The following is a 27,669-nucleotide window of genomic DNA, read 5'->3' on the forward strand; positions in this document are numbered from 1 at the left end:
TCTTTCTTTTCTTTCTTTCTTTTAAAGATTTATTTATTTATATATATATGAGTACACTGTTGCTGTCTTCAGACACACCAGAAGAGGGCATGGGATCCCATTACAGATGGTTGTGAGCCACCATGTGGTTGCTGGGAATTGAACTCAGGACCTCTGGAAGAGCAGCCGGTGCTCTTAACCACTGAGTCATCTCTCCAGCCCTCCCCCCTCTGTCCTCTGTCTCTGTCTGTCTGTCTGTTTCTCTCTGTCCTCTGTCTCTGTCTTCTGTTTCTCTCTGTCCTCTATCTCTGTCTGTTTCTCTCTGTCTCTCTCTCTCTCTCTCTCTCTCTCTCTCTCTCTCTCTCTCTCTCTCTCTCTCTCTCTCTCTCTCTCTCTCTGTGTGTGTGTGTGTGTGTGTGTTAAGAATTTTGGTTTCTTTAGAAACATATAACTTTGTTTTCGTTTTAACCCCAGTGTGGGATATGGGGCTGCTCACCCATGTCCACGGCAGCTGACCCACGATTTGTCTCATACTCTGGCAGGGGCGTGATTTTTACCGTCTAAAGACAGTTTACGTTTGGAATCCTGGGAGTCTTAAGAGAATACTGAAATGTGGGGTTGGGGATTTAACTCAGTGGTAGAGCGCTTGCCTAGCAAATGCAAGGCCCTGGGTTCAGTCCTCAGCTCTGGGGGAAAAAAAATGCCAGAGCCCCGCCCCAGAGGCTACTGCATGGCCAGATTGCTGGTTGGAGATATCCTGACTATCAAGATCAAACTGCTCCAAGGAATTGGACAGTCTTAATTAGTCTAAGGTGGAAGTAGTCTAAGATGGATGCCTCCTTTCCCCTCTAACCTTCTCCTTTCCTACCTAGTGTTTGGGAGGTTGGAAGGGTGGAGAAGGTTGGTAGGAAAAATAACCCAAGAAAGTAGGCAAAAGTCTGGTTACATATATCTTAAAAGATTACTTTTTATTTGTGTGTGTGTGTGTGTGTGTGTGTGTGTGTGTGTGTGTGTGTGTGCGCGTGTGCGCACCACATGTATGCAAATGTCCCATCCGAGGTGGGAAGAGCATTTGAGATTCCCTGGAACTGAAGTTAGAATTGATTGTGAGCCACTAGACACGGATACTAGAAATCCAGCTCAGGTTCTCTGCAAGAGCAACAACAATCTTAGCCGCTGAATTATCTCCTTTGTAGCCCAAGCTGGCCTGGAACTCCCTATGAGATCCTAGAGGGCACGGGACTTCAGTCTCCGCAGGAAGGAGCCTCCATACAGGGCTTCAGTATCTTCTTAGGCACTGGCGCCTCCTGGTGGGCATCTCTTGTCACTGCCAGCTTCATTCTTCAAATGTTCACGAGCTGGGATTTCTAGAGGCCAAGAGAAAAGAAGAAAGGATGCCAGGAGGCCAGGAGAAAACTCAGGAAGCAGAATCATGACGGGAGGAAAAGGCCCTGAGATCGAACTGGGAGGAAAAGAAGCCTGAGCCACCGGGATTCTCTTTGGGATTGAAAGAGGGAAGGGAGTCGCCCAGAGCTGATTCCAAAGAGGAAAAAGTCGCATTGTGTGTGAATTTAAAATACAAAAATGTCAGATTTTATTTCTAACGTGAATAACATAGTCTCATTTTTTTTTTCTTTTTTTCGGAGCTGGGGACCGAACCCAGGGCCTTGCGCTTGCTAGGCAAGCGCTCTACCACTGAGCTAAATCCCCAACCCCCATAGTCTCATTTTTACACGCGAAGTGTGAAATAGAGGTGGACCTGCTTCTAAGAAAAAACGAACGAACGAACAAACAAACAAACAAACAAACAAACAATCAACAACAGTAACAAAACCTTTAGAGGTGGCAACACCATAAGGGCAATCCCAAAACTGAGGAAGTAGAGGCAGCAGGATCAGGAGGATTTCAAGGTTGTCCTCAGTTACATAGCAAGGTCAGTCTGGGCTATCTGAGACTCCCATGTCAAAAGAAAATACGGAGGAGAAAAAGTTACCTCATCTTAGAGTTCCTGGACAGCCAGAGCTGTTACATAGAGAAACCCTGTTTCGGAATAGGGTTAATTAATTAAAATGAAATTAGAGTAGGTGTGATTTTGTGATTTTTCTATGCCAAAATTCAGGGACTCCCCAAGAATAGGGTTCACCATCACACTGAAACGTACATGGAGGGGATACAGTACAGTGGCTGAATATGTGCTTGGTGCAATACCACCAAAAAATTTAAAAAAAAAAAATTAAAAAGGTCACTGGAAAGCTTCTTGTAGATAGTTTGGGACTTTCATGCCATACAAACTTTCTGTACAAACTTTCAAATGTGGTCTTGTTTAGAATAAGTCTCCTTGAAGAGGTGATTAAGGATCTCAAGGGGAGATTATCCTGGATTAAGATGAGCCTTAAATCCAATAATAGCCTTATAAACCCGAAGAGAAGGCTATGCAGAGGACACTGCTGACACAGGCTAGCCTGGACTGATGGCTGGGACCCCAGCACGTGGGAGGCTGAGGACGGAAGGTTGTTGAGAGTTCCAGGCCACCTTAGACTATGTTATGAGTTATATACCAGCATATCCTGGGCTACAGTGTGAGATTCTGTCTTAAAATGCAGGGGCTGGGGCTGGAGAGACAGCTCAGCACCTAAGAGCAATGGCTATTTTTCCAGAGGTCCTAAGTTCAAATTCCCAGCACCCAGATAGTGGCTCACAACCACATACAATGGAATCCAATGCCCTCCTCTGTCATGCAGGCACCCGGACAAATAAAGCACTCATAAATAAATAAATAAATAAATAAATAAATAAATAAATAAATTTTTAATTAATTTATTTTATTTATATGAACACACTGTTACTGTCCTCAGACACACCAGAAGAGGGCATCAGATCCCATTACAGATGGTTGTGAGCCACCATGTGGTTGCTGGGAATTGAACTCAGGACCTCTGGAAGAGCAGTCAGTGCTCCTAACCACCTCTCCAGCCCATAGATACATATTTTAAAAGAAAAATTTAAAAACAAACACTCAAAAAAAACCCAGGGGGCCTATGAGATGGGTCTGTGGGTAAAGTTGAATGCTTTCTAAGCCTGATGGGCACCTGGATCCCAGAACCCACGTGGTGAAAGAGACCTAACCTCATAAAGGGTTATCTTAGGGGCTAGAAAGATGGCTCAGAGGTTAAGAGCACTGACTGCTCTTCCAAAGTTCCGGAGTTCAATTCCCAGCAACTATGTGGTGGCTCACAACCATCTCTAATGGGATCTGATGCCCTCCTCTTCTGCCGTGCAAGTATGTGTGTGTGTGTGTGTGTGTGTGTGTGTGTGTGTGTGTGTTGCACACTATTAATCCCAGTATTCAAGAGGCAGCGGTAGGAGATCTCTGAGTTTGTGAGCAGACTGGTCTAAACAGTGAGTTCCAGGACAGCCAGGGCTACACAGAAACAGCCTCTAAAAAAAAAAAAAAAAAAAAAAAAAAAAAAAAAAAAAAAAAAAACCAACATTTACTTTATATTAATTTTGAAATTTTTGTGTAGTTGTGTGTATTTCCCACGTGGGTGTGTACAGCAGTGTCTGCAGAGGGCAGAGGCATCAGATCTCCTGGAGCAGGAACAGTAGGTAATTGTGAGCTGTCTGCCTGGGTTCAGGGAACTAAATTCAGGTCCTCTAGAAGGGCAGTGAGTGTTGGAGACTTTTTTTTTTGGTTCTTTTTTTTCGGAGCTGGGGACCGAACCCAGGGCCTTGTGCTTCCTAGGCAAGCGCTCTACCACTGAGCTACTGAGAGACTTTTGTTTGTCTGTTTTGTTTTCAGACACGGTGTCGTCCCATATCTCTCTGACTGTCCTGGAACTCACTGTGTAGTCCAGGCTGACCTGGAACTCATAGAGAACCTCCTGCCTCTGTTTCCTGAGTCTGGAATCAAAGATGTGCAGTATCATGCCCGGCTTGTGGAATTCTTTTATCCAGGAAGAAACGGGGGCACAGAAGTTTAAGTTCTAAGGGAAGTTGACAAAGTAAATATAGCAGAATTATACAAAGAAAAGAAATAATGAAATATATTGTATGAAGAGGACCTCCCCTAAAGTCAATGCATATTTAAGAACTGATTATAAGAGATGCTCTTCCAGAGATCCAGACCTCAATTCCCAGCAACCACATGGTGGCTCACAACCATCTGTAATGGGATCTGATGCCCTCTTCTGGTGTGTCTGAAGACAGTGACAGTGTACTCACATACATAAAATAAATAAATAATTAAATAAATAAATCTTTTTTAAAATTTGAATATTGTCAAAATTAACTGTGGGAAATTCCTTAAATCATCCAGTTAGCAAATCCAACTGAGAGAGCTTTTCCTTCATCCGGAGACACTTCGATGATTAAATACTAGGTTTGGTGTTTACTTGACTTGCTTGTTGGGTTCCCATTGTAAATAATGCTTGGTTTTGGTTTCTGAGACAGGGGCTGGCCTGGAACTTTTCTATGTGAACCTAGCTGGTCTCAAGTTCACAGATACCCCTGCTTCTAACCCAAAGGGCTAGAAGTAAAGATGTGGTTCACTATGCCCAGCATGAAGAATGCTTGAATCAATAACCGATGACATCATTGACTTTCTGTGGCTTAGAATAGATTTGTCTCTCACCGAGGACACACAGGTGAGTTGTACTGGCCCCAGTTTAACCGTGCCAGTAAGAGGAATAAGAGAGTTCCATTAGGGGTTGGGGATTTAGCTCAGTGGTAGAGCGCTTGCCTAGGAAGCACAAGGCCCTGGGTTCGGTCCCCAGCTCCGGAAAAAAAAGAACCAAAAAAAAAAAAAAAAAAAAAAAAAGAGAGTTCCATTGTAGCTCCTTTGTAGCCTGGGGAAATCCTGTCTTGAAAATCTAGACACACAGGGAGAGATAGGAGAGACAGACAGACAGGTGGATAAACAGATGGACAGACAGAGCAGGGTGAGGCGGGATGGGAGGGAAGATTCATTGTGATTGAAGTTCAGATCTATTTACTGTGTGTACCTCCTACCCAGTGCTAGCTATTCCAAATGGAAGGTAGTGGCGACAGTTTCAAACTTTCAAAGAGCATCTGCGGTCCATGCTTTGGTCACGCCAGGCCTTTCCTAGACCATTAAAGATGGAGCCAATCTTATTCACTTCTTCCCTGGTTTTTATTTTTGTACTGCTTTTTTTTTTTTTTTTTGCCGGGGGTGGGGACAGGCTTGATGAGAGGAAGTCTCTTATATCCCAGGCTGGTCTCTGATTCACCATGTAACTGAAGATAACCTTGTTTATGTGTGTGTGTGTGTGTGTGTGTGTGTGTGTGTGTGTGTGTGTGTGTGTGTGTGTTTGTAAGCCAGAGTACCATCCATGCTGGGTATCTTACTGTATTGTTTTCCACCTTATCTTATATATATATTTACATTTTTTCCGTTTATTATTTGGGTGTGTGTTTGGGTGTATGAATGCAGTGTCCCTTGAATGGAAGCCAAGGACCTACTGTAAGAGTTGGTTTTCACCATCCGTTATGTGTGTCCCAAGAATCCAACTGGAACGTCAGGCTCGGCAGCGAGCGCCTTTCGCAAACCCCTCTGCATATGAACCACTGATGCTTTCTTTTAAGTTTTTGTTTGTTGTTCGTTTGCTTTTTTTTTCTTTTCTTTCTTTTTTTTTTTTTTCCCGAAGGTGAGGACCGAACCCAGGGCCTTGTGCTTTCTAGGCAAACGCTCTACCACTGAGCTAAATCCCCAACCCCTCGTTTGCTTTTTAAAGACAGGGCTTTTCTGTGTGACCCTGGCTGTCCTGGATCTCACTCTGTAGACCAGGCTGGCCTCAAACTCACTGAGATCTACCTGCCTCTGCTTCCTGCCTGCTGGGATCAAAGGTGTACACCAGCCACCATGTGAACCTGCCCCACTGTTTAGCTTTTTTTTTTTTCTTTTCTTTTTTTCGGAGCTGGGGACCGAACCCAGGGCCTTGCGCTTGCTAGGCAAGCGCTCTACCACTGAGCTAAATCCCCAACCCAGATTTATCTATTTTTATTTTACTTGTATATGTGAATGCCTGAGAGAGAGAGAGAGAGAGAGAGAGAGAGAGAGTGTGTGTGTGTGTGTGCAATTGAACAAATGCTGGTGTCCTTGAAGAGCAGAGCAGGGCACTGGATCCCCTAGAACTAGAGTGGCGAACTGCTGTGATAGCAAGCGTTCTCACTTTAGCCATCTCTCCAGCCTGATCTTTCTACCTCTACCTCCTAAGTGCTGGGATTACAGCCCTGGGCCAAACTCCTGGGTTTTATGGTTGTCCCTTATTTGGGGGTCTTTTTTTTTTTTTGTCATTATCTTACTGTGTAGCCTCTGCTGGCCTGGAACCTGCTATGTAAACCAAGCGAGTCTCAAGCTGGGACTAAAAGAGAGCGTCGCTATGCTCTGCACATTTTTTGTTGTTGTTTTTGAGGTGTCGTGTTTTGTTTTTGAGACAGGGTTTCTCTGTGTAACAGCCCTGGCTGTACCGGAATTTGCTCTGTAGACCAGGCTGGCTTTGAACTCTCAGAGATCTGGATGCCTCTGCCTCCCAAGTACTGGGATTAAAGGCATGAACCACCAACACCCAGCTGCTTTTTGGGTTTTTTGTTTGTTTGTTTTGTTTTGTTTTTTTGTTGTTTTTGTTTGTTTGTTTTTTGAGACAATAGTCTGCTCTACATTGCAGACTGGCCTTGAACTTGTGGGTAATCCTGCTTCAGCCTCCCCAGGGCTTCCCAGACCGTTCCAGACCTCTATTTTTCTTTTATAAGTACTTATTTAGTTTTTAATCATCTGTATGTGTGTGCCACATGTGTTTCGGTATCTATAAATGACAGGCAGATATCCTGGAGCTAGTGTTAGAATACGGTGTGAGCTACCCAATGTGGGAATTGACCTTGGGTCCTTCTGGAGTAATAAACACTCTTGACCACTAAGCCATCTCTCTGGCCCTGGACTACTGATTCTTAACCCATCTCAGGCAAGGATCCCAGCCTGAGTGTCTGATGTCCATGCAGAACAGTCCACATGTTGATCATAAAGTCTAGAGAAAGTAAGATGACTATACACCGCCAGAGTGCCCCGCCCTCCTCATCCTGCACAGGCTAGGTCTACCTCACTCAACAGGTTGGGCTGGATTTTTCTGATGGGCATCTATCCATACAGAATATAGCAAGAGTATGGGAAAGTTCGAGGGAAGGTTTCCTGATCAGGAATGATCCCTTCTAAGCAGGGATAGCAATGAGACTGCATAAGCCAGTCAGGATACCCAGAATCTGAGGGTCCTCTCTGGGTGCACTCTGGTGCTCTGGGATACTGGAGCAGACTGGGGAAGAGGCCCAGAGAGAACGCTCTAGATGAAGGAACATTAAACATGATGTGAAACCATGCCAGTTCCACATATGTATTGTACCATGTGGGAGCCTCCCGTACCCCAAGCAAACTAAATGAACAATGGTTTAAAGCACACGAAAGTTGGACATGCTGTTCCTGTGGGAAATGACAACCACAGGAAGGATATGGGTGCATACAGCTGACTCTCTCTCTCTCTCTCTCTCTCTCTCTCTCTCTCTCTCTCTCTCTGTGTGTGTGTGTGTGTGTGTGTGTGTGTGTGTGTGTGGGCAGGGAAAGGGAATGTGTGTTTGGAGACCAGAAGTGGATATTGAGTGTCTATGTGTTTATTCAGAGGCTAGAGGTGGCCACTGTGTGTGTGTGTGTGTGTGTGTGTGTGTGTGTGTGTGTGTGTGTGTGTGTGTCGGAGGACAGGTGGACACTTATTGTGTCCTATCCTTCTCGGCCTTATTCCCTGAGACCTGGATCTAGGCCGGCAGTCAGCAAACCCGTGATCCTCCTGCCTCTGAAGCCCCTCGGAGCTGGGGATACACAGGTGCCCCCAGGCCTGCAGCCCTTTCTGTAGTGCTGGGATAGGAGTGATCTTCCTCATGAAGCTTTTCTCCCAGTCCCCATTGCCTATGAAACTGCAAGTCTCCCAGCCCCCGGGGAGCTAAGCTGGGGAAGGGGTAGGAAACTCAAGAGTCACCTCAGACTGGGGGACAGGGCAGAGTCCAGGGAGAGACGAAGGTGGGAACCAGGTGGACTAGAGGGGTGTATGAAAGTGGGAGAAGGGCTGGAACTGAGGAAGGAAGAACAGATGTGGTCAGGTGTTGTTCTGAAGAAGTTCTTAGTAATGAGATATAAAACTCAGGGTGGTTCAGGGCTGGACCCCTGCACTTGGGAAATTGAGGAGGGAGAGTAGTGAGTTTGAGGCCAGGATGAACAACAGTTCGTTCCAGGCCAGTCTCAGCTACCCAGATCCTGTTTGGAAAGAAAGAAAGAAAGAAAGAAAGAAAAAAAGAAAAAAAGAAAAAAAGAAAGAGGGAGGAAGGGATGGAGAGAGTGAGGAAGGGAGTGAGGAAGGGAAGGAAGGAAGAAGGAAGAAAGAAAGAGAGAGAGAGAGGAAGAAGAAGAAGAAGAAGAAGAAGAAGAAGAAGAGGAGGAGGAGGAGGAGGAGGGGGGGGAGGAGGAGGAGGAAGGAAGGAAAAAGACGGTTCAATAGCAGTGCAAAAGAGTCCCAGCTCAGAGGGATCTCCTGAGGAGCCTTGAGCCACCAGAGATGAGGAATAGACAGTCGGGGGGAAGGGAACATATAAAGGGTGGTTATGGCTGGGAGGAAGCAGGCAGTGGATGGTGCTTGAAGTGCACTGTGGGAACACAGGGCGACAGCCTGAACAAGCACACCACCAGGGAGAGTCCCGGACACGCACCGGGCACGTGGCCAGCCGTAATGCCCAGTGTTTATTGTCAGCTGCACAGAAGTTATAATCACCTAGGAGACCGGCCTCTGGCACACCGGTTGGGGGTTGTCTTGATGGCACTGAGGTGTGAAGACCCAGCCATTGCCTGACTGGAATCCTGGACTGTGTGAGTGGTGAGAAGGACACACACATTGCTACAATATGGCCAGCTCTCTGGAGTTCCAACCTCTGACTTCCCCTGGCTGGGGGGACTATAACCTTGAATTGTGAGCTGAAATAAATCCTTTCTCCCTTAGTCGCTTTTGTCAACATTCTGCCACAGGGATCAAATAAGTAACTAAGCCACCAGCCACATATTTCAAGAGGGTGGTGTTGGGCTTTAGCTATTTTTCAAGTAAGTTCTCACGCCATTAAAGCACTTGCCATGTGAACACTAGCACCTTCGTTCCGACCCTGAGTACCGGCACACAAAGCAGGGTGTAGCTGTGAGGGTGGACTCCAAGTGCCAGGCAGGCAGAAGCAAATGGATCCCTGGAATTCACTGGACTGACAGCCTGGCCACATCAGTGAAGCTCGGGGTCAGTTAAGGGCCCTAAGTTAAGTTCTCAGTTCAGGGTTGGGGGGAGTGGGAGGGGAAGAGGGAGAGAGAAAACACAAGCTGGGTGGTGGTGGCACAAGCCTTCAATCCCAGTATTCAGCAGGCAGAGACAGCCTTTAATCCCAGCACTTGGGTGGCAGAGAGACAGGTGGATCTCTGTAAGTTCGAAGCCAGCCTGGTCCACAGAGTGAGTTCCAAGACAGCCAGGACTACACAGAGAAGCCCTGTCTCAAACAAACAAACAAACAAAAACAACAAAGGCAAAGCAAAACACATAGAAAAAAAAAAGTAGACAACTGAGAAACAGAGTAGATGTCAACCTCTGACCTCCAAATACATGCACAACACGTGCACTACACACACAGACGCAGACATGCAAATACATACATACATCACCCAAACACAACAGATGAGTAAGTGAGCAGGTATAGTGGTGCATGTCTATACTCATAGTACTTGGAGACCAGAGGCAGGAGGATCACAAGTTCAAGGCCAGCCTGGTTTATACATTAAGTTCTATGCCAGTCAGGGGTATACAGGGAGACCCTAGCTAAGAAAAACAGGGCAGTGGGGAGTCAGGGGACGTAGCTCAGCGCTTGCTTGGCACACCGAAAGCTCCATCTTCAGCCCCCAGCATGGCATAAACGGGATCCGTGGGCACTCTTGCTGTCCCAGCATTTGGCTGGTAAAGGCAAAAGGATCAAAGTTCAAGGCTATCAACAACTTCATAATATCAGGCCGTACTAGGACATGAGAGACCATCTCCAATTCAATACGTATGTTTCCAAAGCCCATTCTGTAGGCTGGAGAAGAAACCTGGAGGTGTGACGCCAGCTTCCATTCACACTGGTAATACTTCCCAGGCTCGCAACGCAAAGTATAATCCACCCTTTTGTAGGTTTCGTCGAAGACACCGGAGTGGGTAGAGAAGCCGTGGAGATGGGCTTCTTGGGAAGACAAGCCACATAGATGAGTCAGGAGACAACTGTGATATTCTGAGCTCGTAGACACCAGGGCTAGCAAAATCAAAGGCAACACCTTTGAAACCTGGCCTATACCTAGAGGAGCGACGACTCGAGGCTCCCTTTGGTTTTTGAGAGTCTGCTACACAAGTAAGGTTAGCACCCCCGGCGTGCTGTCCAAAGCCCCAGTTTGGGTTGCCTTCCCTTCAGCCTGACCCAGAACATCAACAGTACCTCTGAGCTCTTGTCTTCTAACGTTCCCTCCTCCTCCCAGCGACAGCTACTGACCCCTCACTTTCTCCCAATTTTCAAGATAAAACTGGACTAGGTCAAAGAGAGCTACAGGAAGGGCTGGAAAGGCCAGCTTCTTGTTTGGGGAAAGGGCCTTGTGATCAGACTGGAGGGTGCCGGCTGGCTAGAGTTCTTCTTCAAACATCTATTTTTATTTTATCAATGTGGGTATTTGCTCCCACTCGTTATGTGCGCTGAATTCATGCCTGATGCTCTTGGAGCCACAAGAGGGCGCCAGAACCTTTGAAACTCGACTTCAATAGGGGTTTCAAGGAACCATGGAGGTGCTGGGAGCTAACTCTGATCCTCTTCTGAAAAAGTGTTTCTAACTGCTGAGCCACCTCTCCTGCCTTCTCTTTGAAAAGGAGTTGGAAGTGAAGCCAGCTTAAGGGTGCTGTAGGCTGCACAGGGCTGGGTGGGGTCTGAGGGAAAGCATTATTAGAGTTCAGCTTAGATGGATCCAGGCCAGGACAGAGGTTGGGGTTGTTGGGGTTGGGGTTGCAGCTGGAATAGACTGAGACAGGTTCCTCATTCAGCAGCATGCTGGAGCCTGGGTCTCACCTGCATCTGCAGGGCATGAAAGTCTTGGACGGACTCTCCCTTTCTTTACCTCAGAAATTGCTTTTACCAGGGGCCTTCCCCACAGGGGCTGCTGGGGGATAATGGGGAGGAACCAGATCTGGGGCTCCAGAGGAAACTGCTGACCACTGTTTCCTGAGTTCAAATACTGAGTTCCCCTGTCTCTTGGGCCCACCCTTTTTCACCAGAGCGGAGCAGGGCAGGGCAGGGCAGGGCTGGGCCTGCACCTGACTCTCTCTCACTGCTACACACAGTGCACACGGAGTGAGCCAATGTTCAGTTCAGTCTCAAAACTAGTGTCCCAGGACCCAATAACTCGACACAACCTCACTGCTACCACACATTCATTTTCAACACACCCTCACTCATTATATACTTAAGAGCCTCCTCCGTGTACCTCATGCTTCTTTTGCCTTCTCAGCTCTAAACCCCTTGCACCCAGAACTGGTTCTGGTAACTAAGAGGCCTCCATTGACACTTGCTGAATGAATTTTCCAACACACGTACATAAACATACATACACACGTCCACTAACATGTTACTTACATACATTTATACATATACCCAGGACCCCCTCGGCTTGAGTCATATGCATAAATACATTGACACACACTCAGGCAAAAGCACACTGTAGACCAAACACCTGCAGGTATTTCCTAGCACTCTAATGAGCAAGCGGGGGCCAATGTCCTTGTCAGGCTAGGCCAAGCCTCTGTGTGTGTATGGGTGTGTGTGTACATGTTCATGTGTAAATAGTCCTTGGGGTTTTGAGGACCTAGGCTGGCAATAGGACAGGTAACTGTGGAGGGGGCTGCGAGTATGTGAGCCAGACACGTCTTTCCTCTGACATCAGAAGCTGAGGCAGAAGCACACTGTAGAAAGGTCCAAGGCGGGGTTGGGGATTTAGCTCAGTGGTCAGGCTTGCCTAAAGCCCAAGGCCCTAGGTTGGTCCCCAGCTCGAAAAAAAAAAGAAAAAAAAAAAAAAAAAAAAGGAGGCCTCCCCAGTCAGGATAAAAACATTGGGTATCATGGAGGCCTCAAGCTGTAACGTACAGCAGGGTCTCCCTTATCTTGAGTCTCTTCAGTGTAGGGAAGTAGGCCTTGGAATTAGTAGCTAAGAGGTGCTATCTCTCCCTATGGAACTTAGGTGGCCACAACCAAAGTTGGCCAGAGACAAACCTTTCTGCTTCTCTGGTAATCCCTCAGCAGGGGCCATGCGGGTCGGGGTGTGGGGGTTGGGGGAAGGCTTGTTTAGACCTCATCTGAGTTGAGGGGTTGAGTTTTCTTTCTTATGAGTCTCCCAAAAAACAAAGAGCCTTACAGTCTCTAAGTGCCCCAAGGTCCTGCAACACAATTTCCTTCCAAGGTCCCCTTCCCCACATCTTCAATCAGGGCTTTCAGGAGCCCTGCTTAAGAGCTAGAGGTGAGGGGCAGCAGTTGGAGTGGGGGTGTCTGAGGAAAGACCACATCTAAGGTATTGGGGCTAGGGTGGGATTCCTAGGAAAAAAGTCTGGAACCTGGAGTTAAAGGCAGACTCAGGACAGCTCCGCTGAGAAATGGAGGAAGGAAGGAATTCCTGAGAAAGCCTGCCTCCCACTGAGGCATTTTGTATGGGTAGCCCTGGGAGTCACTACACAGACCAGGCTGGTTTTGAACTCATAAAGATTCTCTCCCCTCTGAGTGCTACCATGCCTACAAACTTTACCAATGACTACCCAGAACACTCTCAAACCAAAAAAAGTCTCTTTATTGATTGGTTCCATACATGACTCAAATGGCCAAAAAGAAAAAAAAAAAAAAAAAAAAAAAAAAAAAAAAGAAAAAAAAGTAAAAAAAATAGAGGGAAAAAAATCATTACAGTGGGGATGGGACATCCACTTCATCTCGCCCTTTACTTTGGCTCCTGATAGCATCCTTGAAAAAGTGGATGTAGTAGGGCCCAAGGGACACCATAATCCAAAAGGGAGAATGGGGAGAGAGGCACCCGCACACCCTGGGACTGCCCACAGCAAGAGGCAGTTGAACCATGAGCCGTAGAACCCTGCTTTTGGCCTCTCCTCCCTCCAAGCCTCACATGCTCCAACTATGACCGGAGCTGAGGACACGGCTGCTGCTCCTCCATCTAGGAGGGGACACGGGGAGAGGAATGTCTGCTCCAGCGTGGGGGAGGACAGAGGCCCTTTCCTCCCTAACGGGCTTACGCAGGATGACCTCAGCGGCTCCTTCCCCTCAGTCAGAGAGGTTAGGACTGGATGCACAGTTTGAAGGGCTGGGAGAGGAGAGTTCTGGAGTAGAGTGGACAAAGACCTATTCCTGACACTGAGACAAAAAACACGGCGACAGACAAATGCTCCCTTCCCTCTGTGCTCCCAGAGGGAGAGGACCTCCCCACCCATCCAAAACAGCTGTTCTAGTAGAGGACTGTAAAAATACACACTGTGGAGGGGTAGGGCTGGAGAGACTCACAAGATGGGAGGCCAGGCCAGAGCCCTGGAGGCTGGGGAGACAGACAACAGGGGGTTGTCAAAAGATGTGGTCACCAATGATCCCATCCCCAACCAATGACGGACATGCTGCTCCAAGCTCATCACCCCAGAGTGGGGGAAAGAGAAGAGATAGCGAAGTGTCTCCTTGGTCTGAAGAGGCTCAAACTGTATAAAACGGTATGCATACTCCCCTGCTCGACTCTCACCGCCACCTGGGTCCTAGACCCCCCATCTGTCAGAAGAAGGGAGGTGGCTGGATTTCCAACGGGGAATAGGGAACATGAGTGATTTTTTTTAATTTACATTTTTAATAATATTATTTTTTTTAAAAACTTGGAGCTGGGTAAGTGGCAAAAGGGAGGAGCCCAGAATTTTACCCTCTGTTGACAGCCGCCTAGGGGAAAGGGCATTCAACCAAGGCCCCAACATTTAGCCCCTAAGGGCTGTGGGTATAAACCCCAGGCTCAAAGGGATAAATCAGGAAGATGGGGTACCCAGAACCTGGGGTACGAATGGGGACAAATGCCCTGGGGAGAGGAGGGTCAGGACATTTCTCAGAAGCCCAGGGTCCACATAGGCATCCACATGAGTACCCCCTTCCCCCAAAAGGCTCTGCAGGGGCCAGGCCCAGCCCAGGGCAACTCGGGGGCAAATCTTGGCACCTGCCCCCAGCGAGTCCAGTCCCTCCCTGAAGTGGGTAGATGGAGGTTGCCCATTTCAGACGCCCAGTCTCTTCGTTCTGGCTTCTGCTCCCTGGAGCTGTGAGGGGTAGCAGGCAGAGACCTGGGTGGCAGTGGTAGGGCCTTTACTGGGAAGCCTGTGACGTGGGGTTCTCCGATTTGCTTTCTTGGCTGGACGGAGGCTTGCTGTTCCAGGGGCTGTTGGCGCCCAGTGCAGGGGAGTTGTTAAAGCTGTCCTCGTCGTCAATGCCGTTGGCCGCGTCAAACTGGGTGTTCTCCAGCCGAGTGATGAGCCTCTCGTCCTCGTCCCCGAACTCCCCGCCCATCAGGGTGGGCTCCCCCACCACCATCACATCCTGAGAGTGGCGGAGGTCCCCAAACATAATCGGGGCAGGGGCTCGCCCGACCCAGGGCGGCAGATATCCCCAGAGCCCCCATACCCTCCCTAGAAGCTCAACACCCCGACCCCTCTTCATACCCAACTCCTGGATCCCTTCCCACAAAAGGACTCCAGAGCATCACAGCCTTTAGCCCCTACCCACCGAATTCTGGGAAGAAACACACTTTTACTCCACTAGCTCCCTACTCCATCTCCTTTGGATTTTAGGGACCCTTCGACTTCTGTCCATATGATGTAGGAGTGAGCAGACCAAAACTGAGGGAGGTGACTGTGTTATGTGCACTAATGTGCATGTATGTATTCTACACATGCAACATCCAACTCTGCAGATCCTTCCACCAGTGAGTGCGTCCTGATGGTATCTATGTACCTGCCACACAGAATCTGCTCTGAACGTCTTATGTTCTCACAGCGGACTCTGCTGTCCCATGCTCTGTGTACCTACGGCTGAGACTGTGTGATCCCGGCCATGCATGTATGTGTCTGGCAAAGCTTCTCTCCTGAGTGGAAGGGTCAAGTCATGCTGGCTCTAGAGTACATGGGGAAAACTGACTTTGCTTCTATGTCTGTGAGTGGGCTCAGGCTCAGACTGGGGTCAGGGGTGAGCAGTGGGGCAGCCCAGAAGAGAAGAAAGCCGAGATGCTTACAGGTACCTGGCTGGAGAGAGCGAAGGTGCTGGCTGGGCTCTTCTTCTTGCTGTTGCTGTTGTTGGTGTTGCCGCCCCCCGAGCTCATGGTGCTACCCCCTGACATCTTCCGTTTCCTCCGTTTGCTGGGCTGCTGTCGCGCAGGCTCCGCTGTGCCGGAGAAAGAAGACTCAGGTGGGAGAGGGTCCTGGACCCCTCTTCTCCATTCCCACGCCTCAGAAGCCTTTACCCTGTTCTCAGTCTTGTAGTCCCAGGAGTAAAAGGAGGGAACTTCATGTCAGGAGGAGATAAGGGTTACAGCCTCAGGTGTCCTGTCAACAGCCTGCTGAGGGCGGGGGCAAGGCACTCACCGGGAGGTGCTACCATCCGCTGCCACTTCTGGAAAAGGCAGGTCTTGAGGCAGTCTCGGGGGCTGAGGCTGTAGGTCTTGTGACGGGACATGAGTTCCTGCATGGGCTCCAGTATCACACAGAGCTGGGGGTAGACCAGAAGGTGAATTAGACTGTGAGGGGAGAGTCCTGGAGCTCAAATAAGAGAGGCTGGGACAAAACCGAAGTGGTCAGAGGCTTACTCGGAGGTAGTTGAGAGTGGAATTGGACAACCCACACCGGGTAATGTTTTTGGAGAGCTGATCCAACATCTGGGGGTCCTGGGCCTAGAGGAGGGGACAGAAAACTGGCATCTGGTCACCTGAGCACGTGACATAGTAAGAGAAAGGGGCTAGTAAGTATTAAACCCATCTCTCCCCTCTATTTTAAGTTCAGGAAATAGCACAGCCACTCAACCCTGCTGCTGCTAGCCTCCCCCTTATCTTAGGTCCTGCCCACAACTCACGTGCATGGCCAGGATACTCCTGGGGATGAGCTCTCTGTGCTGCCGGATACTGAAGTGCCATGTCTTTATCCGCATCATGTCGTCAAACATGAACTCCAGGTACAACCGGCCTTCCACACACACCTGGGGATAGGTTTGTCATACCCCTGCCCCCTTAGCCACACACACAAAAACGTGCCTCTAATAGCTCTCCCTCGGCTCACAGCTCTCCCCTGCATACACTTCCGCTACCTGTGCGAGTATCTAGGTGTGTAACTGCTGCAGCATGCCCCTCCCCAGAAACCTGTCATACCTGGCCTTTACCCACTCACACACCACAGTAGGAAAGCTTAACAGATCCTCGTCCTTTTCCCAAGTAGCCAGAGAAAACCCCATCTGCTAGAAGCTCTATGAGAGCAGGCTCTCGTTCACCGTATACCTCGGGGGCCCGGGGAACTGAGGTAAATAAACCAAACAAGTATCTGCTGCCTGCCCTCCCTTCTCTTCTCATCTGGCTGCTTCCCTTCATGTTATGCCTCCTCGGGGGAACAGCTGGAGCACACGATGGGAAAGAGGAAATCAAATCCAGGTGCCCGGGGGTGGGTTCCATATCCTGTCGGTTTGCTGACCTGGGTAAACATGGGTTTGCCATGCTGGGTCACCATGCTGCCCTGGTCACAGTCAAGGGACACGAAGTTGCTGTGGAATGCCTCCTTGGGGTGCTTAAGTACGTAATACAGCTCCGTAGCCCCCCCCTCGAAAATGCTTCGGAAGTAGCGTGGTATCAGGGTCCGGCCAATGGCTAGAGAGACAGGACACATCCTTCAGGACAGAGATGCTTAAAAAAGGACCAAGACAGACCTCCTAACCCTTCCAGACTTGCAGACTGTGGAGAAAGCTAACACTCCTTCTCACAGAGGGCACTCACTATATCTCTTTGGTCCATCCTCCAGGCAGAAAGTGATGGTCAGCATAGCATCATCCTCGAAGAACTCGGTCGTGAAAGCGTCCCACCAGAGATTGTCACACTCCTGAAGAACCCAGAGGTGAGCATGTGTGTGATAAAACATCCCACAGGGATGCTCATCTGGACACACACACCCCCGCCCCCAAATCGGTTTCCTTCGCCATACCTCTGTCCAGTTCTGTAGTCGTTTGTTAAGTTCAAATATTCTATAGTCTGTCTGGTTACCATATGGCGTGTGCCTCCTGCGGAAGGGAGGAAGGGAGGAAGGGAGGTCAGTGGCAGAGCCGTCCTATTCACCCCCTTTCTGCACACACGCATGCAAAGGAAAGGCTTCCTTACTGGCTGTACTCCACTTACCCTATCCCAGGCTCCAGGTATGTAGGTGGGTACATGGGAGTTGGGCTGTGTAAAGGAAGAGACTGTGAGAATCGTGCTGGAAGGGGAACTAATGGAGCAGGCGGGGACGTCCCAGTCCCCTTTCAGGAGGTTTACTGTCTAATGAGGACTAGGAAGAAGGAAAGAACTCACCCCACATCCCGATCCAGCATGGTGCCGGGATGGAAGGGAGGGAAGGCGTTGCCGTTCGGGGGCTCCTTCGGGGAGTACAGCTTGAATGACTTTGAGGAACAACCTGATAGAGAGAATGGCACAGATCCCCTGAGCTTCTTTGGAGCTTCCCTGGAAGCCTGCTAGACTGTATAGGAAGGGCTGGTCTCTTGGAGTCTCTGCCCTGGTTACCAGACGGTGGTAGACTAGAGAAGGGGGACTATCCTAAAGATCACCTCTCACCCCTTCAAAATCTAGCTCCCTTCTTATTTAACTAAGAAACTGGGAGTGGGGCTGGAGACCTGGCCCAGGAGTAAGAGCATGAACCGTTCACTCCGCTGAGGACCTCAATCTGGTTCCCAGCCATTCAGGCTACTTACAACCTACTGTCACTCCAGCTCCCAGGGACATGACACTCTCTTCTGGCCTCTGTGGGTGCCTGCACTTGTTTGCACATACTCCAATACCCCTCTCCCCATAATTAAACATAAAACAAAACTTTAAAGAAAGGAAGGAGCGGACTGGAGAGGTGGCTCAGTGGTTAAGAGCTCTGACTGCTCTTCCAGAGGTCCTGAGTTCAATTCCCAGCAACCACATGGTGGCTCACAACCATCTGTAATGGGATCTGATGCCCTCTTCTGGTGTGTCTGAGGACAGCTACAGTGTACTTACATATAATAAATAAATAAATCTTAAAAAAAAAAAAAAAAAAAGAAGAAGAAGAAGAAAGAAAGAAAGAGCAAGCAAGCTGGGAGGGAGTACTCAGCCCTTCTTCCAGTTCACACTCAAGATCCTGTTGCCTTGGCTGGACATGCAGGTCTCAGTGGCCATGACACAGAAAAAAGACCAATGATACATTAAAATCCCGACAAACTTCCTTTTTTAATCTGTAGAACTTCATTCAATTCTCATAATTTTATGAGGCGGCGGGGACTGACAATAATATTACCATTTCTAAGATACCCATTTTCAAGATATGTCAACTGAGGGCTCCAAAGGAACTAGCCAAGAACATACCACCAGTAACCAGCAAAGCTAGGACTGGAGCCTAGATACTCTAGTTCCTAACCTCTGATCTCCTTTTATCGTGTGTTCAAGTGACCAAGGTGGGGGCAGAGGGATTTAGGGATTCTTCGTTCTTCCTGGGCCCTGCAGGGTCTCAGGAGGACAAGGGATAGAAAGATAAGGGGGCTGGTGTGCCTGTTGGGTGGGGCCCACCAGATAAACAGTTGAGCTTTCAGCCTCCCCACCAACAGCCACTCCCTTATCAGCCCAGCCCCCATGCCCACACCTATACTGGGGTCAAGTATTTTTCCAGACCAGAAACTCAAAGTCTAACGCTTTTTCTGGAGACCTGAGGTGGGAAGGAAGTAGCTGAGCCTCTGCTAAGATAGCATTCTACTTACAAAGGGAACAGAGAAGCCGAGGAAAGGACCTAGGTTCCAGCAGCTCAGTCTAGGAGGCAAACGCAACTAGGAGGTCTCTGTGGTGTACATGGGCATGTGCAGAGGTGGGGGGGTGGGGGTGCCCCTCCTCCACTCTGTGAAGTGGCATATACACTTCCTGGCATACTAGTTTCTGACTGCCACAGTTAAATTCATACTTGGATAGGAGCCAGTTACCCAGGCAACCCTACTCTTCCCCACCTCACCAGAGAAGGGGGAAACCGAGGCACAGACTCCAATGTTCTGACCGTTTTTTCACTTTATATCCCCTAAAACTTGATTGTACTTTGAAGGTTACCTGTGTTGGCTGCATCTGAGCCCTGTCCCCTAATTTAAACATAAAATCTATTTTCCTCCTGGGGGGGAAGAGACAAAGGAAGACCCTGTGCCAACATGTGTCATTTAATTTTCTCTCCAGGGGCCCCATATTACAACGTGGGCGGGGGGGGGGGGGTCCCAGAGGGGCCCAGACTACCGTCTCGAAAGGTGCCAAGAGCCAGAGCTTGTATGTACCTGCACACGCGTGTGCCTCATCCTGCCCAGCAGGCTTCCACCTTCGGCTCGCCCAGCTCGCCCCAACACGCCTACCAAGGGCTGGAACCCAGCAGCCCCGGGCAGTATCAGGGCGCCCACAAAAAGCCCTCCTCTTACACAGGATCTCACACAGGGCCGCGTCCCCATGCTCTTAAGCACTCCCACACTGTTTTTACAGGCTAGTCCTGGACTAAACCTGTGTTTCAGGAAAGCCATTCAGTCTCTACTCAGCCTCCAAGACTCTCCATTCAACAGAAAGTGGGAACTTATGTAGCCCACCGAGGGCCGAGCCTATGTTTCGAACCCAAGAGTCTGCTTCCTCAGAAGTGGCCCTCATCTCTTCTTGTCCTAAGTACCTCTGCCCTGCATTTCTGGGTCTCCTGAAGTAAAACATCAGCTCAAGAACTTGAGAAGAAGAGCAGAATTCCTCACAGGCGCTGTTGGGGTTTAGGTTAAAAGTTCTGGGGAGCTAGAGCCCAAACTCTGGAGCCTCTATTTACACCTCAAGTGAATGGGCGCAAACTCCACATCTCTCCAAGAGCCATAGCAACTCTCGGTAGCTCCAGCCCAAGGGGCTGGGAGTGAGAAGGGGGGAGGGACATCACCCTGACCATCTGTCCCTGTTGCTGCCTGTCCACAGTGGGAGGAATACAGGGACCAAAGTGGGGGTAGGAGTGAAGGAGATGTGTTTTCCAGCCCTAGGTCAACACCTGCCCCTCAACAATCTGGAAGCCTTTAGGAAGGGATTGAAAAGAGCTCAGAACTAGCAAAGTTTGCTCAGGTTGGAAGCAGCATCCTGGGCTGAGAAGGTACCTCCGGTTGGGCATTTCCATGGTAACCAGACTGACCCGAAGGCAGGCCTACTCCCTTTCGGGGCTAACCAGAGGTCAGCAGGTTTGTAGCCCCCACGCTAAGAGCTGAGGCACTTCTCCCTTTGCCAACATACCAGGCCTGGGCTAGACAGAGAGGGCCTTTTGCCCACCCCAACAAGCTTTTAAGGTGTCCAGACTTACCTGGGAGAACTGAGGGGGTCAGGGGAGGTGCGGGGAGCGCCTGGAAGTCCTCAGGGACCCTGGCAAGGGTGAGGACTAAGGTGGAGCCAACTTCAGCAGCTCATGTCCCGAGTGGGACAGGCCGGTCTGGCTGAGAGCTCCACTCCGCAGGCCGCACAAAGACTCGCATGCACAGCCTCCGCCCGCCCCGCGGGGTCCACAGCCCGGGGGGAAAGTTACAATGGCCACTGGGCCGGGGGCCGGGGGCCAGGGGGCCGGCCTGGGGGGCGGGGGGCCGCGGGGAGTCCGGAGCCTTCTTTGTTTGCAAGGTTTCCCTCAACAATGGCTGCTCGGCTCTTTCCTCTCTCCTCCTCCTCCTCCTCGGCTCTGCCCGCCGCCGCCTCTCGCTGCCTCTGCCTCCAAGCAGCCCGCCCGCCCTCCCTAGGCCACCGGGCCCCTCTGCAGGGGAGGCGGGAGAGGCAGGGCCCGGCACTCACACTCACTCACACTGGCACACTCAGACACACGCAGCGCCCGCCTGCTCCTTCCTTTCTCCCTTTCTCTCCCTCCTCCCTCCCTCTCCTCCCTGCTCGCTCTCCGAGCCTCTCTCCGAAGGAGGCCCCAGGGCGGGCGGAGGGTGGAGCTGCCCCGCCGGCCCCGCCCCCTCCCCGCGAGCGAGGAGGAAGAGCGGAGGGAGGGAGCGAGGAGGGACTGCTGAGAAAAACAAAAGAGATTGAGACGGGGGACTGGGGACGGAAGCGATCGGGCTAGGGGAGACCTGGACCGAGGGGAGGCCGGGGGAGACCAGCAGCGAAACGTACCCTCCAGAGCCACATGCAGGGGTGAAGGGAGGTGCTAGCCTCTGCAGACTCCTAGTATCTTAACCCAGTCAGCCAAACCTCCCACAGATCCCTTAAGTTAAAATGGGCCGAGCTGCTACTCTGGGGTCCTCTGGAGAAATCCAAGAGTAGCTAGATGGGAAGCTTGGAGGTTTACTTTTGACGGAACCACATTTTTGAGTTCAGCTTGTAAATACTAGAAAAAAGACTGGACACTCCAGGCTTCCCTGCCCCAAACACAACCAAGCCCCAAGCCCTGGATTAGATCCTCTTTATAGGGAACACCCTTCCCGGACACCACCCCTGAAGCCACGTGGATGCCAGGGAAAGTGATGTTGTCAGAGTAAGGAGGGCAAACTTGCCTATCCAAGGATCTACAGAAGGGCCCTCAAAAGGGACTATAGAATCCTTCTCAGGTCTTAATAAAGCTGTTTGGTTAGTGCGATAGGACTTGCTTCATCTCTCTTCCTAGTGGAAGAGATACTTCTGAAACTTCTGTGGAAGTCCAGGCCCTACTACTTTAGACAGAAAAAGGAAACACATACACACACAGACGCAACTTGCAGAAGGCCCCCCTACCTACGTTCATCCTTTGCAGTGTGAGTGCGTCCCCTACTACCCTCCTTCCCCAACTATATTCAGGAACAATCAATACAAGGATGGACGGGGTTTTTCGTGGCATACACACAGAAGTAAGAAAATGATACTATTGCACCTGGCTCTGCAAACATGCTCTACACATAAATTACAGTTCGAACTGTCACATAAGTCAGCATCTGATGCACACTCCTTAAACCCTACATACACCCATAGCCCAGGGATGTGCACGTAGACAAATGCGGAGTTAGCTAAGAGCCCAGCCTCCATGTTTACAGGTGCTAGGACCATGCGTGTATCCCGACCTTACACACTGAGACTGTTTTATTACTTGCTGAGTCTGGAACATGCTGTCACATGGATATCCTAATCAATTATTATGCAGAGATTCTCCAGAGCCTATCTTCCCTGGAACCTGTTCTCAATCACAGCCTGCTCATATGCTATACTCTAGCTTTCACAAACACTGAGGTCTATGCCATTTTAGCCAGAACCTGCAATATACAGCCTACCACCAGGATACAAGACATTCCTTTTAGCTTGAAAATTTAGATTCCCAATTCTGAAATAAGAAACACTCCTCCTCTTCCTCCAACAACAACAACAACAAAAATGCCTGTCATTCATTCGTACCTTCTAAACTGATCTGGACAGAGTAGAACACACCCGGAATCCCAGAACTTGGGGAGCTGAGTAGAAAGATTTCGATGAGTTTCAGAACAGCCTGGACTACACGGAGTCCCATGGCCAGCTTCAGCCATATGAAGAGACCATTTTACAAAATGAATACGTGTTTTTGGATGTGGTGGCACAAGCCTTTAATCACAGCACTGTGAGTTCAAGGCCAGCCTGGTCTAAATAACAAGTCCCAGGCCAGACAGGGCTACAGAATGAGCCCGTGTCTTAAAATAAACACATACACACATGGAGCATGTGGACCTGGGCATTGCCAACACGCAGGAGGTAGAGGCAGAGGAAGAATCAAGGAACTCAAAAACAGCCTCAGCAAAAACACAAATAAACTTCCCAAAGTGTGACGGCAGCCATCACCTGAGCGCACGCACACACACACAGATACACGGGGACATGTGCACAGGAGATCAAATGCACAAACATCAACAGAACAAGTGAGCCAGGAAGGCTTGAAGTTGGAAACCTGGACTGGTTATAAACCCTTTCCTGGAGCCATGCAGCCATTCCTAGTCCCATTCCCTGCCCCCTCCAGGATTCAAATGACTGTCCACATAGGGATGGGGGAGGCCCAGAGCTCAGAACCCCCCATCTTGCCTGTCTAGTCAGACAGGAGCCACAAGGGGCCTCCCCTCTCCCTGTGAGAGGAACCCTTAAGCACCAAGATGTATCAAGACTCTGACCTATCATTCAAAAGGCTCTCAGTTCCTTTTCTGTAGCAAGTCTGCTCCTGCTCTGACCCAGTTCCCCCAGTGCACAGGGCAGAAAAGGTCCAGTCAACGGTACTAAGTCTATGTCAGAAGGCCCTAAAAATTGAATGGGGGGGGGCAACAAAGAATGACAAAGGGGAGAGAGGCCTAGGAGTACTCCTAGAGGTGGGGGCTCAAAGAAAAGCAGCCCACAGTATGAGGTACCAGCACTGCCCCCTGCCCGGGCCCCTGACCCAGGCCTCCAGTGTGCCTGCCCCCCTTCCTTTGTCTGTGCCCGGCCTCCCGTTGGCCTGGCGCTCTGCCATCCTCCTCTCCTGGCTCCCAGCCGCCACCACTGCTGCCTCCTCCCCTCCCCCTACTTCTCCCTGCCTTAACCCTTCTGAGCTACATGCTGCCCTAGACAGGCCTTAGCCCCTCAGCATCCTGCCCAGGGAGATGCTCCTTCGCAAGGCTTGTTCCTGTTTCTAGTCATTTAGCCTCGAGATGTTGATCTTCACCCGAGGAGCACCAAGGGGGCTGGAGGGGTGTGTACATGTATATCCTGTGGTGTTTCTGCGTGTGCATTTGTGTGGCTGTGTGTGCTCTGGCTTCCCTCAGTCACATGTGTGGGGCATGTGCTGTCTGTCAGGCTGGGGGAGGAGGAGGAGCCCAGAGACAGCAGAGCACAAAGGAGAGACTCAGGCAGGCAGACTGCCAGAGTGCCTAGGCCCCAGGACTGCTCAGAGTGCTGCTGGTCCTCAGACCTAAACTGCTATATGCTGCTAGAATGCCCTTGGTTGAATGAAGCATGTGCTCTTACCCATATATGCAAGGCTGTCGCTTCCCCTCCTTACCCCAACTCCTACCATTCTCCACAGACAGGCTTCACTTAAAGCCCTTTCCCACGTGGTCTCCTCTTGAAGTCTAATGTCTATCCATTCACCAAGACACATCAGTCTATCAGACTTCATTATCAAGAAAAAGATGCTCTCAGCTATCCTGTGCATGCGTGTGCGAGCTCACGCTCCCCCCCCTTTCTCTCTCTCTCTCTCTCTCTCTCTCTCTCTCTCTCTCTCTCTCTCTCTCTCTCTGGCAAGCTACCATACTACAAAAACAATGTGAGTTTTGGAACAGTGACTGAAGTTGCACATACACACCCCTGGGCATGGGTCCTCTACCTGTCTCCATGAGGAACCAGTCTCCTCCCACTGATGCATGCAGGTACTTTGCCCTAATTCCAGGACCAATCTCCCATCTTCCCCCAGCCTGACAACTTCTCCATATAAAACCCCCAAGAATAAAAAAATTAAGTTTCAGTCAGGCGGTGGCGGTGACACTTGGCCTTTAGTCCCAGCACTCAGGAGGCTGAGGCAGGTGGATCTCTGAGTTTGAGCCCGGCGGTTCCTAATCTATAGAGTGAGTTCCAGGACAGACAGAACTGTTACATAGAGAAGCCCTGTCTTGGGGGTTAAGTTTCAGCCCACTAGCTTGTTTAAAGCTTTGCCTTACTTTGGGTTCTCTTACATGATATTGTAGGGAGAAGACCCACTGGTGGGCCAAGAGCATGAACTATCTTGTCTAACATTGGCCAATTGCAGAAGAGAAAACACGCACCACACACACACACACACACACACACACACACACACACACACACACACACCCCAAACTGGTGGGAAGGATATGAGGCTAGGGAGATTCCAGCTTGCGATCGAGCGAGCTCTTCTCTCTCCTCCTCCTCCTTCCCACCCTCTGTAGCAGGAGCCGGGGGTCCCAACACCCAGATGCTCCACAGGGTTTCTATCCCTTCTCCTAGGCCCTAGGCCCCAAAAATGTAGCTTCAGCAGTCACTTTAAGTGTCGGCCCAACCCAGTCCAATTTGGCCAGGGTCACATGATTTCCAAGGAAGATTCTGCACTGGCAGCTTCCCTTGGGGGATGGTGTTTGTGTGAGTATTGGGGGGCTGGAGGGTCCTAGTTCTGAAGTACAGGCTTCGCAGAATTCAGGACATACAGACCACTGTATTACTTTACTAGAGATAGCTGCCTCCATCCTGGAAGGCAGGCCAGTTTGAAGACACAAGAGTTATAAGGAAGGGGGCAGACTATATTCTGGTATTCTCTTTAGACTACCTCTCCCATCACAGGGTTCAACTTTTTCCTCTAAGCACTTGTAGAGCCCACACCCCGACCCTGCGAGAAAAATCTCAGACACTCTCAGACACAGGTGTTCCCTGGCAAGATCTGATACCTGTTAGGGAACGTTGGGATTTGAATTTGGGTCCTCAAGTGTTCACTTTGGGGGGGTCAAGCATTGCTCCCCCAACTCAAATTTGCAAACCACTCTTAACTTCATGGCCTACCTGGAACTGCTACATTCCCCCTCCCACGAAGACAGAGCTAGCAGACCCAAGGGCCCAATTATCTGACACCCCCTAGGAGTGCTTTCTGTCCCTCAGGAGGGCCAACCTTCCCTGGCAACAGACAGGAAAAGTTAAAGGGGGGTAAAATGGGGTCCAATCAACTCCTCCCCCAAACAGCATCCTAAGAAACAGCCCGAGGGGGGGTGGATGTCACAAAATATGTAAGAGGCAATAAGCAGCAGGAAAAGGGGGGGACCCAAATCAACCAATCAGAACTCTACGATGACCCGAGGGGGGGGTCAAAAGTCCAAAGTCACTTCTGATTGGCTAACACCCTGGAATTCTGGGAATTTCAGTCCCCCCATCCCTCCCCAGTTAGCCTCCCCCCCTCAAAAAAAAAAATACAAGCCATCCTTAGCACCCCCTTCCCGTGCCGCTGGGCAGCTGCGCATTTATACAGAGCAGAAAACCCGCCCCCGACCGAGGCCCCACTAACTCCATACTGTCCCCGACCCCCACCATGCCTTCGACGCCCCCCACATACAAATTATCGCCAAACCAGGGGTAAAGGGGCCCAGAGGGAGAGAGGGGCCAAGCGGCCTTGAGACCCACTCACCAGGACAGGCACAGCCCACTGACATCTTCACATCGCCCGCTGCTGGGGGCCCAGCCGAGTCACGATGCCCGCCCCTCGCAGGGACAGGCTGGGCATGAGCCGCTGCCGCCGCCCGCGGCCCCCGTTGCCCGCGCCGCCGGCCCGGCCCGGCCTTTGCCCGGTGCGGGCCGCCCCTGCCTGCAGCGAGGGGCCTGTCAGGCGCGGAGCAGACAGGAAGGAAGCCAGGCAGGAAGGCGAGCTGCCTCTGCGTGTGTACGCGCGGGTGTGCGTCCCCGGAGTGTGTGTCCGTGTGTGCGCGTGTGCGTGTGCGTGTCTGTGCGCTCCCGCCGCCCTCCCCGCCGCCGCCCTCGCGCTCGCTCCCGTTCGCGCGTCCTCTCCCTCTCGCAGGCGCCGGCTCTCCGGCCAGAGTCGAGCTGGGCCGGGCTTTATTAATATGCTAATTGTCCTGGTAGTGGGAGGGGAGAGCCGTGTCAAAGTGACCCGGGCGAGCGCGCCTCGAGCGACGACGTGCGTGCGCTGCGCGGCGAGGGGCAGGGAGCGCTCCCGGGAACGGCATGCATGTGACGCAGCTCTTAAAAAACGAGACGGAGGCAGAGACCCCGGTGAGGGCGGGCGCTTGGGAGCGGGAGGAGGCGAAGCCTCACGCTCGGCGTCCGTCCTCCGGGTGCGCGGGGTTGGGAGCGTGGCTGAGCGGGAGCGGGAGCGGGGATTGGGGGAGGCGGAGCCTGGGTGGGCAGTGAGGTGTACCCTCTCTCCACCCCCGGGAGGGATGGGGCTCTGACCCCTGCCTGTGCTCTTCGCTGAGACCCTAGCCGTATTCTACAGGCCCTGTGTGACACGCTTTACCCAAAGCTGGGTGGGAAAAGGAGCACTATCCTAATTCTCAGAGCAACCCCTAGACTCATCCCTTTCTAAATTAACCAGACCATGCCTGCTAAACCAGTTGGGACTAGAGCTAAAAGGGTTAATTAAGTAGGGACCCCGCCCTCCCCTGCCTAAGGGCCTGAGGTCTGCATTTTGCAAGGGGACACAGGGCTATGGTATGACCATTAGGCTGGAGGTTGGGGGGGGGGGGACTGGGAAGGCCATCCTTTCCTCTTGCAGCTCTGACGCACCAGTTAAGACACTTCCCTTCCCCCACTTTCTCCTTCCAGCCCTGGAACCTTCTACCCACCCACCCCCATCCTCCGCCCCCTGGAAGCAGCTC

General features: G+C 50.8%; 1 protein-coding gene across 3 annotated transcripts; it reads right to left on the bottom strand.

The window, feature by feature from the left end:
• Positions 1-13,922: 13,922 nt before the first annotated feature.
• Ldb1 (LIM domain binding 1) lies at positions 13,923-27,109 on the bottom strand. 3 transcript variants are annotated; one of them, XM_032892089.1, is made up of 11 exons: positions 26,463-27,109; positions 17,681-17,783; positions 17,510-17,554; positions 17,319-17,394; positions 17,114-17,216; positions 16,815-16,987; positions 16,207-16,329; positions 15,944-16,027; positions 15,723-15,846; positions 15,380-15,522; positions 13,923-14,682 (listed from the first exon to the last, which is right to left on the bottom strand). In XM_032892089.1, the coding sequence occupies exons 1-11, from the start codon at positions 26,485-26,487 to the stop codon at positions 14,452-14,454; spliced, it is 1,230 nt and encodes a 409-aa protein (XP_032747980.1). In that variant the 5' UTR covers positions 26,488-27,109; the 3' UTR covers positions 13,923-14,451. The 3 variants fall into 3 exon arrangements, with proteins under 3 accessions (XP_032747980.1, XP_032747979.1, XP_032747981.1); XM_032892088.1 differs by having other exon boundaries at positions 15,374-15,522; XM_032892090.1 differs by lacking the exon at positions 26,463-27,109 and adding an exon at positions 20,691-21,251 and having other exon boundaries at positions 15,374-15,522.
• Positions 27,110-27,669: the final 560 nt, after the last annotated feature.

Source organism: Rattus rattus, chromosome 2 (assembly GCF_011064425.1).
Source record: "Rattus rattus isolate New Zealand chromosome 2, Rrattus_CSIRO_v1, whole genome shotgun sequence".
Taxonomy (NCBI): domain Eukaryota; kingdom Metazoa; phylum Chordata; class Mammalia; order Rodentia; family Muridae; genus Rattus; species Rattus rattus.

Coding starts and splice junctions, on each gene's coding strand:
- Ldb1 (XM_032892088.1), bottom strand. CDS start 26,487: ATGTCAGTGGGCTGTGCCTGTCCTG. Junction 17,217..17,318: donor GACTACAGAACTGGACAGAG/GTATGGCGAAGG, acceptor TGGGTTCTTCAG/GAGTGTGACAATCTCTGGTG. Junction 15,523..15,722: donor GCGGATGGTAGCACCTCCCG/GTGAGTGCCTTG, acceptor TCTCCGGCACAG/CGGAGCCTGCGCGACAGCAG.